Genomic DNA, 17,050 nt, shown 5'->3' on the forward strand with positions numbered 1-17,050 from the left:
TTAGTACAAGACATACTAGTACTGTACCGTACCAGGTCATCCAGTGTTGTGTTAGTACAAGACATACTAGTACTGTACTGTACCAAGTCATCAAGTGTTGTGTTAGTACAAGACATACTAGTACTGTACTGTACCAGGTCATCCAGTGTTGTGTTAGTACAAGACATACTGTACTGTACTGTACCAGGTCATCCAGTGTTGTGTTAGTACAAGACATACTAGTACTGCACTGTACCAGGTCATCCAGTGTTGTGTTAGTACAAGACATACTAGTACTGTACTATACCAGGTCATCCAGTGTTGTGTTAGTACAAGACATACTAGTACTGTACCGTACCAGGTCATCCAGTGTTGTGTTAGTACAAGACATACTGTACTGTACTAGGTCATCCAGTGTTGTGTTAGTACAAGATATACTAGTACTGTACTGTACCAGGTCATCCAGTGTTGTGTTAGCACAAGACATACTAGTACTGTACTGTACCAGGTTATCCAGTGTTGTGTTAGTACAAGACATACTAGTACTGTACTGTACCAGGTCATCCAGTGTTGTGTTAGTACAAGACATACTAGTACTGTACTGTACCAAGTCATCCAGTGTTGTGTTAGTACAAGACATACTAGTACTGTACTGTACCAGGTCATCCAGTGTTGTGTTAGTACAAGACATACTAGTACTGTACTGTACCAGGTCATCCAGTGTTGTGTTAGTACAAGACATACTAGTACTGTACTGTACCAGGTCATCCAGTGTCTTCTCTTCACTCATTGCTACGTCTCCTCCTTCATCCACTGCTGCTGTTGTGTCGTTCTTCTCCTCCTCTTCTGTGGTGCCCCCACTTGTTCCTCCTGTTGAGGCTGTGGTGGCAGTGGTAGTGGTAGTTGTGCTGGTGAGAGCATCGACGTCTTTTAAAAGGGAAGGTACGGGGGCGGTGGTTCGTAGACCCTGACGTACGTGAGACAGCAGGTCCTGGGTGGCGCTCTCGTACAGGTCAAAGCCTATCTGATAAGCCATCAGCTCGTTGTCCTGAAGTGAAACAAAATAATTGGAAATGATTTTAAAAAGTGGATTTATCATAATACACCAAATAAACAAATATGTATGATAGACAATCACTTTAAATAATATAAACATTGCTTGAAACATTATATTATCAGTAGAATCCCAATGTTTAGGCACTTCAAATCTTAAAAAGACAAAGGCCAAAATAAGCAACAAAACTCCCCAAAAGTTGGTCAATATTTTACCTGTGAGGAATATTACAATATTAGTCAAATTCAATTTGTTGCCAAAATAGCTAATATTTATTAATGTTGTCAATTAAAACTTTGTTGCTTCTCAGAGAAAGCACGAACCAAATAAAAAGTGTCATTTACAGGTGTTCACAGAATGTTTCTGCAATGCAGCCTCACTTGGTACATTTTCCTTGCTGTATTTCTCCAAACAATAAATTACAGTTTCCACAGTAATGTTGTCATAAGCAAATGCCATGCACAGATCCAGTGAAAATTGATATTGGCGACCAGAAGCTGTATACTGTACTGTATGGAGTAAGAAGACAAGTACTCTGTTGACCAGTTTTGTGAACAGTGGCAGCTCTGTCCATAAAAGTTGACCAACACAGTACTTGTTCTCATAGTTCACTGACTTTGTCCACATAAGGGTAAAATAACACTGTACTGCCACATCTATACACAATACATTGTTACCAAACACTTCAACTACATTGATTACTTTTGAAGAAGGACTCACTTCAGACAATGTAAGTGAAATGTGTCCAGCAGTGTTTGAAAGAGAACTAACTGACAAGACTACACAGGAGGAAGCACCGGCTGCCGGGGACGGACGGACGGACGGGCGGGTGGGCGCACGCACACACTGTGACCACCGACGGGTCAAGACGCACCTGGCGCTGCTCAGCAGCAGCCACGTCAACTGTTATGTTGGCCCATACCAAATCCCTCCCCTGAACCCCGCCTCCCCACTGGAATATCAACAAGTTCTCACCAGAAGTTACTATTTCATTTAGGAAAGGAATGGAACCAGTGTTGAATAGCGGTGTGTGCTTAAGGCAGTGAAAAACTACTCGGCAGTAACAGTTGAGTCTTACCCAAGCTAACCTTCACACAGTGAGGTCCCAGATACCCAGTGATAATTGCCCAAGACTCCACGATGGGGAGGCCTGGGACCACACCGTCCTGTGACACCAGACCACGTGGTGTCCCCATGATGCTACGACACCACGTAGTGAATGAGTTGCTACATCATCATGTGAGGCTCCTCAGAACACCATCTGTGAGGGAATTACTACACCATGTGATGCCCATCATAACACCATCTGAGGGAATTATTATACCACATCAGGCCCCTCATAACACCATCTGTGAAGGAATTACTACATCATCAGGCCCCTCATAAATCCATCTGTGAGGGAATTACTATATCATCAGGCCCCTCATAATACCATCTGTGAGGGAACTACTACTCCATGTCAAGCCCCTCATAACACCATCTGTGAGGGAAGTACTACTCCACGTGATGCCCCTCATAACACCATCCGTGAGAACTACTACTCCATGTGATGCCCCTCATAACACCATCTGTGCCGTGAGAACTACTACTCGTGATGCCCCTCATAACACCATCTGTGAGGGAACTACTACTCACGTGATGCCCCTCATAACACCATCTGTGAGGGAACTACTACTCCACGTGATGCCCCTCATAACACCATCTGTGAGGGAACTACTACTCCACGTGATGCCCCTCATAACACCATCTGTGAGGGAACTACTACTCCACGTGATGCCCCTCATAACACCATCTGTGAGGTAGTTACTACACTTCGTGTCTGCTGTTCAACACCTCAGCTCACATGATCTACGTGACCTCCACTGTAAACATTAATCTGTATGTTCACTGTATGTTCCTTTACCTTTCTCTAATGAAGGCTTTTGTTAAACCACCAATGTCAATGTATGTATTAAGTCATTTATGACCAATGTATATTTTCAGCCCTCGGGCTGCAGAACTTTTTCAATAAACCGTTAATTATTATTATTATTATTATTACTTTGCTGTCACTCGGAATCGAGCATGACGATCATCCAGCTATGACACAGTAGAAAGTCGCTATAACGCGAGATACGTTCCAAGAGAGGTCACTTTAAACCGAATTCGCACTAAATCCAAGTGTTGTTTCAATGGAATAATTTAGTTTGGTACTTGAGAGAAACACAAAATACTAAAAAGACTGACAGTCTACCCAGATGCACCTCAGCCCATCTCCAAGAAAAAACAAAGCATTGTTTGTTTTTTGTCGTATTATGTTAAAAGAAACACTCATAAATCAACACAGCTAAGATTAAGGGATGCGAAATGGTCTGTTTACTGGCTGGGAAGATGGGGGGGGGGGGGGGAGGGAGGTGATGTGTTTGACAGTTGATGCAAAGGTCTAGTGCTTATTTATTTATCTGTTCTTAAGAGTGACTAAGTTTTTCTCTTATAAAATTTCACTGAACTGACCTGGGAGAGTATAATTAACATTGCTGGAATTCTTATAAGATAGCGATTAGTTTGAATATATACATGCTATGGTTCGCATTAGACATACAAATTTTAGTTTTAACTAATTGTATTACAAAGGGCTAAAATTTTTATCTCTTGTGCAAAATATATGAAGTTTAAATATTCAAATTATTCGTTGACTTACAAGGATTCTAGCAATGCAAAGTATATTCTCTTAACTTTAGTCTGAGATATTATAGAAGATAAAATCTGCAAGTCTATAACCACCCAACCCTGGCTGGGAAGATTGGGAGAGTAACAGTGACATGTTTGACAGTTGGGGCCTAAGATCTAGTGAAGTATTAATTTGTTTATTTATGTCCTTAGATAGAGTTTTTGTTTTTTGTTTGTAAGATGTCACAGAAGTGACCGGGGAGAATATAATTTACATTGCTGGAATTCTCATAAGAAAGTGATTAATTTGAATATACAGTGGGGTATGCTATAACGAATCTAATTGGTTCTAGAACCTTGTCCGTTATAGCATTCGTTCGTTATAGGATTAATCCGTTCCAGGACCCCAAATACAACCACTTAACACTGAAAAATATAATATAAAATTGTAAAATTTTTAAAAAAGTGCATAAATATGCATCTAAACCCCTGAAATAAAGAATATCATTAATGCTTGTGATAAAAAAAACAATAAATTAGTAAAAAAAAAAAAAAATTTTCGTTGTAGGAGTTTCGTTCGTTATAGCATTCTCAATTTTATAGGTAAAACCGTTCGTTATAGGAATATTCGTAGTAGGATCCATTCGTTATAGCATACCCCACTTTAATCATACTATAGTTTGCACTAGGGAAAAATTTTAGTAAAAATATAAGAACATAAGAATGGAGGAAACTGCAACAGGCCTATTGGCCCATACTGGGCAGTCCTAATTACACCCAACCCCTATTGCTCATATATCCATCCAACCTATGTTTGAAGCTATTCAGCGTATTTGAGTTAATGATGATGTTTGGTAACTTGTTCCACTCATCCACTACTCCATTTCCAAACCAATGTTTACTTATTTCGCGCCTAAATCTAAATTTGTCTAATTTAAAACCATTATTACAAGTTCGCTCCTGGTTGGATAGTTTTAGTACCTTTGTAATGTCCCCTTTGTTTAGCCCTGACTTCCATTTACAGTGGTCCCTCGGTTAACGAACGCCTCGGTTAACGAATTACCTTCAATAAGAATATTCAATTCGGTTAACGAAATTCTTACGAAAATGTTTCGACATACTTTGACTTGCTCACCAGCTGGAAGATTAGTCCACCAATACAGAAATCGGTTCTAGGGCTTACATTCATTAAAATTGGAGTAAATATCAAGAAGGTTGTACTATTCAATAATTTTCCAAGTCTTATATTAAATTTTTTAGTAATTTTAACACTTATTTAACATAATTGCAGTACAGGGAACTAGTATTTGGTGCGCCCATCAGCCACTTTACTCACCCACCAAGGCCTCAGTTTGTATCTCTGTTCAGTGGAGGAAACATCTTGCTTGTGGGTCTCTTGAACACAGAGTATTTTTATGTTTTTACAGTACAATTATTGGTCATTCTGAAATTTATTTAACATATTGACAATATATAGTGCAGTGCAGTGTTGATTTAAAGAAAAGAATCTTGAATTATACCTAGTGAACTTAAAAATTTATGGGTGAAATGACGACATCAAGCATGGGGTGATTTCTCTTCCACTTCCTTCTCTTCTCCCTTCTCCTCCACCCCCACTACTAATTCCCATCATCATCATCATCATCATCATCAACCAGGAGCCTTCTACATACACACCTCAAAGTAAGTGTACTTTACTGAATTTTTTTTTACTTTGTATGTAATTTTCGGTGAGCTGGAACAAATTACCCAAAATCCCATTGAAACAATGGTTTCGGTTAACGAACGACTTTGTGGAACGAATTGTGTTCGTTAACCGAGGGACCACTGTATACACCTCGATCATATCGCCCCTCACTCTACGTCTCTCGAGGGAGTGTAAATTAAAATGCTTTAACCTGTCTCTGTACTCAAGGTTCCTAATGCCCGGGATTAGTCTTGTCATTCTTCTCTGAATTCTTTCCAAGGATTCTATAACCACTCTGTAGTACGGTCACCAGAACTGAACTGCATAATCCAAGTGAGATCTCACAAGCGCAAGATATAGTTTTAGGATGACCTCGCTAGTCTTGTAACTAACACTCCATTGTATGAACCCAAGTACTTTATTAGCCTTGTTTCAAGCAAATACACATTGTTTACTTGGCGTAAGATTCCTACTTATCATTACTCCTAAATCTTTCTCGCAGTCGGATTTCTCAATAACATCGTTGTTCATCTGGTATCTGGTGTCCCTGTTTACATCTCCTACACTGAGTACTTTACATTTGTCCACATTGAATTTCATCTGCCATTTTTCAGACCATTAAATTTTTTTTTTAGATCTGCTTGTAGTTTTGTGGAGTCCTCATCAGATTTAATTACATGCCCTATTTTAGTGTCATCAGCAAATTTACTTATGTTGCTGTCTACACCGATATCTATGTCGTTTATGTATATAATAAATAATAATGGTCTGAGTACTGAGCCTTGGGGAACTCCACTAGTAACGTTGCTCCAATGGGATTTAGTGCCGTTAATGCTCACTCGCTGTTTCCTGTCCTGTAGCCACGCCCTAATCCATTTTAGAATATCTCCGTTAATGCCACGAGCCTCCACTTTTCTTATTAGTCTTTCGTGGGGGACTCTGTCAAAGGCTTTGCTAAATTCAAGATATACCACATCATAATTGTGCCTCTCGTTCACTGATTCGAAAACAGATGAAAAGAATGTTAATATATTAGTTAGACATGAATACCCGCTTGTGAAGCCATGTTGGGAATCAATGATCAACTTGTGCTTCTCCAGGTGATTTCAAATACTTGTAGTTTGAAATTATTGCTTCCAGTAAATGTAATAATAATTACAATATAAATAATAATAATTAGTTCAAAGTATTTAAAATTTATAATAAATACAAAATTAAAAAATAAATAATAATAAAACTGATAATAATAATAAAGAACCATATATAAACAATTATTCAATCAAATACACATTCAGTAATAAACAATAATGAATCTTTTGTACATATTCTTAAGATAAATGACTATGTTTACTTGAGTGCGCACGTATGCATTGGCGTTCCATTATCAGTCTCACTTTTTTTTTAATATCAGTGGTTACTTCTACTGTACATTAAATAACATTACAGCTACTCCTCGACTTACGACCTACTCAACTTATGACCATCCGGACATACGACCGCCTCAGTCGTACCAAAATTTTCAAATTACGTATTTTCGATTCCCGACGTCAGTGATTGCGCTGTGTACTGACAAAATTTTTGTTTGTAATTCAATTTAAAATGGCTGGCAAGCTTAAAAGTGAGAGTTTTGTGGTGCTGAGAAGATTTTCTATGTATTATTTAAGCATTTTTGACTTACAACCTGGATTTAGGTCCCTAACCCTGTCGTAAGGTGAAGGAGCAGCTGTAATAAAAACATACAAATTTTTTACATTAATTTGACTACAACAACAACCAGGGTCTTATTTTCTTCAGTTTCAGGTGGATAACTGACATTATGGCTGTAAACACTGACAACAATGCTGTCTCTTATCCTCTTGTGTGTTTTAATTTCTACGTATTATTAATGAATTGTATTGTTCATTTCACATATATAAACATTAATTCAATCAAATACATATTCAGTAATAAACAATAATGAATCTTTTGTACATATTCTTAAGATAAATGACGCGGAATCCTTAAATGCGCACGTATATGTTGGTGTTCCCAATCCATCTTTATTTTTCTTTGCCATTAGTGGTTAGCTACTTCGATTGTTCCATTTATTAACATTAAATAACGTTACTTAAAACATGTATATTAATTTTTTTACAACCAGGGTCTTATTTTCTTAGTTTTCTCGTGTAGAACTATCGTCCCGGATTCCCGGCTGTAAACACAAAGGAAAACAATGGTGTCCCATCTCCTCTTGTGTGACCATATTATTATTCATTTATATTGTATAAGGACCATTCAGAAACATTATTTAAAGAATATAGTTTGCAATTTTCATTAATTGTATTGATTTTGGGGGAAAAGAGGGTAAAACGCCACACAAAAGATATGAAAAGGTCACACTTGGGAACGCATCTCATTATTATTGCTTTATTTTAATGGTAATTAATGATTCGCTATAAGATGATTCACCTCACACTGCAATATTGGAGGACATATTAACGACGTTATTCGAGGCTTTACCGTACATAACTTTCTTCATTTATTTCTACTTAATTACAGGCACACACCGTCCTACATACTTATTGTAAAAAATTAAAGGAATATTTGTCATAAGGACAAACACAAAGGGAGCGGGAGGAGGGTGCAGAGTGGGGGGATTGCTAGGGAGACAGTGGAGGCTGCGTCCCTCATGGTCTATGGTGAACCAGGGAGTGTATGTAAATGGTGACTGTGTTAAACATTCATTTGGATTTTATTTACTGGTTTGGCAATACAGTGAACCCTCACTTTACGCGGTCAATTGAACCCAAGGCCCGCGAAAAGTGAGAAACGCGTTAAGTGAACAACATAACATATGGGATTAATTGAAATAGAGACCGGGCCGACCCCCAAACTCCACTTTTTCAGACACAATACCTACGTTGTAGTAAAATTACTTCTTAATTTTATGATGGTATGCACACACAATTAACAATTAAGAGAAATATCAATAATATTAGGTTTTTTAACACTTACATTAGTAGAAAAGATGGCTGGGCACACGGGGATGGGGGGTGGGTTCCGAGGCAGAGGGCAGATTATTGGCCCTCACCTGTATCACTTGTATCAATTGTATCATTATCCACCACAGAGGCTTGCAGGGCCTCTTTGTCAAGCCCCTCAAAGTCCATATAAGTGCATATCCTCACTATCATTATCACTGACTTGGGCCAGCTGTGGTGGGTGGCAGGTGAAGAACTCGGTAATGTTTTGATGACTGGGCGACCTTGTGCGCACCCTACTCGCACAGCTCTCTGCGTAAAAGGGTACACACACCGCAGAAAGTGAGCATTCCGTGTTCGGCAGGGTACCGCGTAAACGTGGAAACGCGTAAAGTGGGACCGTACAAAGCGAGGGTTGACTGTACAGTATTTTCTGTTGCAACTTATTTATTGTTATTTATTCCTCACATTTACTGGTACTGTATACAGTATATTATTCTAAGAAAACTATGGCTACAGGAGGAAAATACACACCAAAGTTTTTACAGTACCTTAATACTGGGGGGTGGGTGGCCGTGTGTCTTATATGGCGTTATCTCCCCCAGCCATACACTCACTGTTTCCTAAGCCAAGAGCATTAAGTTGAATGTGCGTAAGATGCGACATGACTGTATTAGCAATAAAACAGGACAACACACTTACCATTACTTCACTCCTCAGACTGTCGTTCTTAATCAGCTTATCGAGTATTGAAGCGACCTCGTGGGGTTTGTCCAAGTGGATCAAACACTGACACATGTTGACGTAGTCTGGGGTGTCCAGACCTTGGTACAACGACACCAACTGTTCCAAAACTTGGTCGCGGAACTTGCGCTGCTCTATGTATTGCATGGCTATCTTGTACGAGTAGGTCAGACTCCCTACGATGTCATCCTGTAATATAATATAAACTAATATTCTTTTTCTCATATAAATCATGATAATTGACCATCTCATAACAGTAGAGTACATTCAGATACTTCTAATGGTCACTTGTGATCTGAGAGTACTGTACAGCACAGTATCTGCCTAGACACCTCATACTGGCCTCTAAACACAGTACAGAGGGAAGCAAACCTTTCATAATACCAGCTGCTTACAAACTTTAGTTCAACACTTGACATAATGTGATAACAAAGCAAGATTGAGAACCTTATACTGATAATACTTTAAACACACACACACAAATAATAATAATAATAATGGTTGCCCCTTGTGTTCGAGGATGGCTGACCCTAGGGCCACCTAGGCGTAAATTTGTTTAAGGTGTAGAAGCTAACGCCGACACAACAACCACACCCTAAGTTAACGAGTTATAAGACCCAGTGTTTAAGGTGTAGAAGCTGCCACCAACACAACAACCACACCCTAGGGTTAACAAGCTGCATGACCCAGTGTTTAAGGTGTAGAAGCTGTCGCCAGCACAACAACCACACCCTAAGTTAACAAGCTGCATGACCCAGTGTTTAAGGTGTAGAAGCTGTTGCCAGCACAACAACCACACCCTAAGTTAACAAGCTGCATGACCCAGTGTTTAAGGTGTAGAAGCTGTCGCCAGCACAACAACCACACCCTAAGTTAACGAGCTGCATGAACCAGTTTTAGGTGTAGAAGCTGTGACCTACTATACCTTACTACTACTTAGCTGTCACTCGGAATCCAGTGTGACGATCATCCAGCTATGATACAATGATATAAGTTATTAAGGATGTCACCTTAGCTGGTGAGCTCTGAGGTGACTCAAGAGGCCTATATGAGATTGAGAGGGCCATCCAGAGATGTTGCATGTGTGGAGGGCTACATGTACACCTGGAACAAGAGTTTAGAAATATAAATATATTAAGTAGAGTAGAGTACAGCCTTACTCACAGAGGTCATGATGGCCTCCCTGAACCAGTCCATGCGGTGGGTCTCCAGGGCTATACCTATGGCATGGCGGTACTGCTGGTCTTCAATACACCGCTGAAACATGTTGTTGAGGAGCGTCTCTAGTCGGGGATCCATCTTGGCATCCTTCTGGGCTCGTAGCTTGATGTAATGATCGATGGCGTGTACTGGGGACACATATAACTGTTATATAACCACACACACAAACACACACCCACTATTTTGCTGTCACTCAGAATCGAGTACAAAGATCATCCAGCTATGATACAATGATATGAGTTATTAAGGATGTCAACTTCGTTGGTGAGCTTTCAGGTGACTAGAGAGGCTGATACGGGATCAGCAGGCCCATCCACAGATGTTACACTTGTGGAGGGCTACATCTAGTGCGGGAGTGGGAACGGCAGCATCTTACCGGCGTTGGTGCTTGTCTGCCTCGGTGTGCAATCGGGCTAAATTAAATGTATTGACACCTTCTCGTGTGGTGCTCCTCTAAGCGTTACAGTGTAGAGTGATCACCTCCCAGGTGAGGGGGTCAATTTTGCACCTTTTCAGGTTTTTCTTAACCTAACCTAACCTATCCTTATACCTTTTCAGTTGCCCGCTGGCATTATGCTTACTATTCGTTAGGTGACTGTAAAGTAGCTGCTTTGGCAGTGTACTGTCGTCCATGTGGGTAACATGGCCAGTCCAGCGTAGTTGTTCGTGGATAATGGTAGCCCTGATGCTCCTACAGTTGGTGTCAGCGAGAATACTGGCATTTGTTCTCTCGTCTTCCCAGCGAACTCGGAGGATGGAACGTAGACTACGTTGGCGAAAGATTTCAAGTGCCCTGAGGTGCCTCCTGTATGTGACCCATATCTCGCTGCCAAACAGCTTAAGATATGGGTAAAGAGTCTGCCAAAGGCTCCAGATGCACGTCTGATCCGATGCTAAATCTTTTCATCGATGCCCGTGGTGGTGGACTATTTGAAGCCAAGACACTGTAAATGGGTAATATTAGAGAGGGAAGTACTGTTAAGCTGGAAGGATGGTGGAGGCGTGTCTGAACCAGGGGTAAGTTGAAAGAGAATCTGAGTCTTACGTACATTCACCTCAAGGCCGAAGTGTGCATACGCATCTGTGTGGGTGTTTAGGATCTCCTGTAGGTCACGTTCAGTGTGAGCGACAAGGGTGAGGTCTTCTGCATACTGAAGTTCAGTAATGGAAGCTGCTAACACCTTTGTTCTTGCCTGGAATTGTCTTCTGTTGAAAAAATCCTTCACCAGGTACTCGATGTCAACCCGACTGGCTAAATTGGCACTGGCACAAGAAAGGAAGGCAGCTAAGAAAATTGAATAGAGAGTTGGTGCCACTACAGATCCCTGTTTTAACCCCGTTTGGATGGGGAAGAACTCAGACTGGGTGCCTTTGTGCAGGACACTGCCATTCGTACCATCGTGGTGTTGCCTCACAATGGCGATGAATTGTGGTGGGCAGCCAAAACGGCTGAGGATCACCATAGGGCGTCCCCGTTGACCTAGTCAATGAAGGTCACGACGCTGTTCTCTGCACTTTTCCTGTATCTGACGGGCAGCAAAGATCATGTCAGTGGTGCCACGTGATGGTCTAAAGCCACATTAAGATTCTGGGAGGAAGTTTTCCACCTCAGGAAGAACGAATAAACAAATGGACACACACACACACACCCTTTAGTTGTCTTGAAAATTAACTATTTCTTCTCACCTTGTATTCTGATACAGGTAATAACTATAAATTAAAACAGTTTATTGTGATAAGGCAATATCAAGTAGGAAGTATCACAAAACAATGAAAAGATTGTCCATGTTCTTACTAAAATATACTACTGATTTATGTATAAGAGTTGCCTAGACAACAGCTCACCTTTGATGGTGTCAATGTACAGTTGGTTGGGGTCCTGGTGCAACATGGGACCTGAGCGCAGGGCATAGGTGAGAGAGTCCAGGTAAGACCCCAGGTGGAAGTAAACTTTAGACACCAGCAGGGCTGCCAACTCTTGCTTTGGGAAGTCTCCATCCTCTTCAAGTCTTTCTCTGTTGGTTAGCCATTAAAGCACAAAGTAAGTTATCATTAATAATATACTGTACTGTCCCTAGCTTACTACTGTATTATGTTCTTATGTACTGTACCTAGCTTACTACTGTATTATGTTCTTATGTACTGTACCAAGCTTACTACTGTATTATGTTCTTATGTACTGTACCTAGCTTACTACTGTATTATGTTCTTATGTACTGTACCTAGCTTACTACTGTATTATGTTCTTATGTACTGTACCTAGCTTACTACTGTATTATGTTCTTAGGGTCCGACTAATTACCAAAATGTACCCGCAATGAAGTCAAATAATGGTTCTACATGAATAAATCGGACTGCCAATCACTTCTCGACTAGTATTTGGTGTCACAAAGTAAAAAAAAAATTGGAAAACGTAATTTAATCTGAGTTTATAGATCAAATGCATGTACCGAGGGAGCGAGTAATTACCCAAATGTACCCAAACGTAGCCGCAATGAAGTCAAATGATGGTCCTACAAGAATAAATCGGACTGCCAATCACTTCTCGATTGGTATTTGGTGTCACGAAGTCACAAAAAATTGGTAAACTTAATTTAATCTGAGTTAATAGATCGAGTGCATGTACCTAACCTAACACAACTCGGATTAAATTAAGTTTACCAATTTTTTGTGACTTTATGACACCAAATAATAATCGAGAAGTGATTCACAGCCCGATTTACGCTTGTAGGACCATCATTTGACTTCATTGCGACTACATTTGGGTAATTACTCGCTCCCTTAGTACATGCACGTGATCTATTAACTCAGATTAAAGTAAGTTTTCCAATTTTTTGTGACTTTGTGACACCAAATACTAGTCGAGAAGTGATTGGCAGTCCGATTTATTCATGTAGAACCATTATTTGACTTCATTGTGGCTACATTTGGGTACATTTGGGTAATTAGTTGGACCGATGTTCTTATGTACACACACACAACATATTTTCACTTTACCAAAGGAATAATTATAACTTACATCTTCTGTATGGAGTCAGCTATCTCGGGCCAGAAGGTGTCGGTGATCTCATTTAATCTCTCCAGGGCAAACACTCTCAGCTGATCTTCATTCTCGTCCAGCAGGGCCAAGATGCCCGCTATAACCACATCAAAAGGAACAAATTAGTTTGGTAAATGTTCACAGTAATATTCACATTCTATTACCTCATGAACTTTATTTAACCTTAATATTTAACACCCCAGTGCTACTTGGGGGCTAAGTTACCATTAAGGTGTATTATAATAGTTCTGTACTGTGCTGTACTGTACTGTTATGTTCTGTACTGTTCTGTACTGTACTGTACTGTACTGTACTGTACTGTACTGTACTGTACTGTACTGTGCTGTGCTGTACTGTGCTGTACTGCACTGCACTGCACTGCACTGTACTGTACTGTTCTGTTCTGTACTGTACTGTACTGTACTGTACTGTACTGTACTGTACTGCACTGCACTGCACTGTTCTGTACTGTTCTGTACTGTTCTGTTCTGTACTGTACTGTACTATACTGTACTATACTGTACTGTACTGTTCTGCATTGTACTGTTCTATACTGTTCTGTACTGTTCTATACTGTTCTGTACTGTACTGTACTGTTCTGTACAAGTGGTCCCTCGGTTAACGAACACAATTCGTTCCACAGAGTCGTTTGTTAACCGGAAATTTTGTTAAACGAATCCATTATTTCAATGGGATATTGGGTAATTGGTTCCTGCTCACAGAAAAGTATACTATACAAAGTAAAGCCAAAAATGCATATAGTCAGACACTCCAAAAATTCCCATAAATCAATATATATATATATATATATATATATATATATATATATATATATATATATATATATATATATATATATATATATATATATATATATATATATATATATATATATATATATATATATATATATATATATATATATATATATATATATATATATATATATATATATATATATATATATATATATATATATATATATGCTGATAACCACAAGGAAAGAAGAAAACACGAAGTTCCCAAGCGCTGTAATTCACATCTTCAGGGGTGAGTACAGACTGTATTAAGGATTGCAAATTCGAATTCAATGGGGAATATTATGCTCAAAAATTTGGTATGGCAATGGGTAATCCACTCTCACCTGTATTAAGCAACCTATATATGGAATTCTTTGAAAAGAAACTATTAAGTAATATTTTACCACCCTCAGCAGTCTGGTTTAGATATGTTGATGATGTATTATGTCTCTGGCCATGTAATGAGGACCTAAAAGCTTTCCTGCCACAACTTAACAACTTAGCCCCCTCGATCAAATTCACTGTGGAATTAGAGCAAGACTGTATATTGCCATTCCTAGACTGTCTGATACACAGAATAGGTAACACTTTTAAGTTCAGTATCTATAGAAAACCAACTAATGTGTGTTCATACATTCATTATTATTCTGCCCACCATAATAAAGTCAAACAGTCAGTATTTTCAACAATGTTCTTACATGCCTTGAGAATTTGCAGTCCGGAATTCATCGATGAGGAATACAAATAGTATACAGTCAACCCTCACTTTACGCTGTCCCACATTCCGTGTTTCCACGTTTACGCGGTGCCCTGCCAGAACCCAGGATGCTCACATTCCGCGGTGGATGTACCCCTTTACACGGTGAAGTATAATTTTTTTTAATTTAGCTCATAAAATTCATACAAATTATCCGGCCAGAATATAATTTACATTGCTGGAATTCTTACAATTTGATGATCATTTTGAATATAAACATCATAGATTTTGCATTAGACATACAAATTTTAGATATAATGTTTACTCTTGAGTAAATATGTTATCTTTTGTGCAAAATATATGATATTTATATTCAAAATATTCCTGGTCTTACAAGGAATCCAGCAATGTCAATTATATTATCCTAACTTTAGTCTGATTTATTATTTATTACTAAAAAGGTAAACAGTCTGGTATTCCCACACATTTATCTAGTAGGGACGTTGGTGGAGGTGGGGGGTGGGGAGGGAGGGAGGGACCGGCGACCGACCATCTGTTACCGTGTGAAGAATTTTTTTTTTTTATTAACTGAAGATTTTTATTTTAGCTCATAAAATTCATACAAATTACCCGGCCAGAATATAATTTACATTGCTGGAATTCTTACAATTTGGTGATCATTTTGAATATAAACATCATATATTTTGCATTAGACATAAAATTTTTAGATAAAATGTTTAATCTGAGTAAGTATGTTATCTTTTGTGCAAAATATATGACGTTTATATTCAAAATATTCCTGGTCTTACAAGGAATCCAGCAATGTCAATTATATTATCCTAACTTTAATCTGAGGTATTATTTAATACAAAATGTTAAAATCTAAATTTTTCACCCCACATCTCTTGAAGGGAGGATTGGTGGGGGGTGGGGGGGAGGGTTGGGACTGACCGCGCGGTTGGAAGAGGGGGGGAGGCAAGGTGGGGTACTTTGATTGACAGATAGTGTCGTGAAGATTATTTTTTTTTTTATTAACTGAAGATATTTGTTTTAGCTCATAAAATTCATACAAATTACCCGGCCAGAATATAATTTACATTGCTGGAATTCTTACAATTTGGTGATCATTTTGAATATAAACATCATATATTTTGCATTAGACATAAAATTTTTAGATAAAATGTTTAATCTGAGTAAGTACTGTATGTTATATTTTGTGAAAAATATATGACATTTATATTCAAAATATTCCTGGTCTTACAAGGAATCCAGCAATGTCAATTATATTATCCTAACTTTAGTTTGAGGTATTATTTATTACTATACCTGGTTTTCCCCCCAAAATTTCTCAGAGAGGGAAGAGCCGGCAGTGTAGTGTGAGAGGGGGAGGGAGTCGTGTCCATTATTTGAATGGACATTAACTTGGCGACTGTATTTCTCTATTTCTCTTAAGTATTAATTGTGTGCATGTACCATCATAAAATTAAGATGTTATTTTTACTACAACATAGTTATGTGTCGTCAAAAAGTGGAGTTTGGGGATCGGCCTGGACTCCATTCCGTGAATGTATTATATCAACCACAGTATGAATAGAATATCACTAATATAACAGTACTTTAACCGAAAACTATTAAAAAAACGAGTAACATATCTTGAACATCGAAAGGTTTGGTAAAGTCTTCTGTTTTCGTCATGTAGTTTATCCTAATTTACATTGAAATACATGACGTTTCTGCAAAACTACTATTTATTTCTGAGAATATGGAAATTAATATTTTTGCTGAAATGACGTACGTATTATAGTGGAAAGTGGGATAAAATCGTGACAAAAACAATAACTTTCGCTTTCTTTAGTTGAAAAGATGTTACCGTAATCGCTTTTCGAATGGTTTCAGTTAAAAACTGTTGTATTACAATAATATTCTCTCCTAATTCACTTGTGATGTAACAGTTTTTTAACTGAAAACGATTCGAAAAACACGTGTACCGTCTAGCTGATACGGCAGAGCCCTGGCCGCGGAGGCTTTGTGTTTGCATCGGCCCTTCTTAAGCAGCTTTTAATTTTAGCGTACGTCAAAATTGTGTTTACCGGTATATTTTTATTTTCTTGCTTCTTATTTTCCAGAAATATGACAAGTTTGTATATAATACAATGTTACGGTACTTTTAATTAACAAGTATTCATTTTTAAAAATACAGAAGACACCAAACAAATACC

The 17,050-nt window shown here is 38.6% G+C and overlaps 1 protein-coding gene across 1 annotated transcript in view; it reads right to left on the minus strand.

The window, feature by feature from the left end:
• The window catches only part of LOC121873598 (26S proteasome non-ATPase regulatory subunit 1-like), a 58,565-nt gene extending 45,105 nt beyond the window's left edge, over positions 1-13,460 (minus strand). The window contains exons 1-5 of the mRNA XM_042377244.1: positions 13,314-13,460; positions 12,140-12,309; positions 10,238-10,422; positions 9,032-9,262; positions 740-1,027 (exon numbers count right to left, since the gene is read on the minus strand). Coding sequence (XP_042233178.1) covers positions 740-1,027; positions 9,032-9,262; positions 10,238-10,422; positions 12,140-12,185 — 750 coding nt within the window. The 5' untranslated portion in view covers positions 12,186-12,309; positions 13,314-13,460. The remainder of the gene's footprint in view (positions 1-739; positions 1,028-9,031; positions 9,263-10,237; positions 10,423-12,139; positions 12,310-13,313) is intronic.
• Positions 13,461-17,050: the final 3,590 nt, after the last annotated feature.

This window comes from Homarus americanus, unplaced genomic scaffold (genome assembly GCF_018991925.1).
Source record: "Homarus americanus isolate GMGI-L3 unplaced genomic scaffold, GMGI_Hamer_2.0 scaffold41640, whole genome shotgun sequence".
In the NCBI taxonomy this organism is placed as follows: Eukaryota; Metazoa; Arthropoda; class Malacostraca; order Decapoda; family Nephropidae; genus Homarus; species Homarus americanus.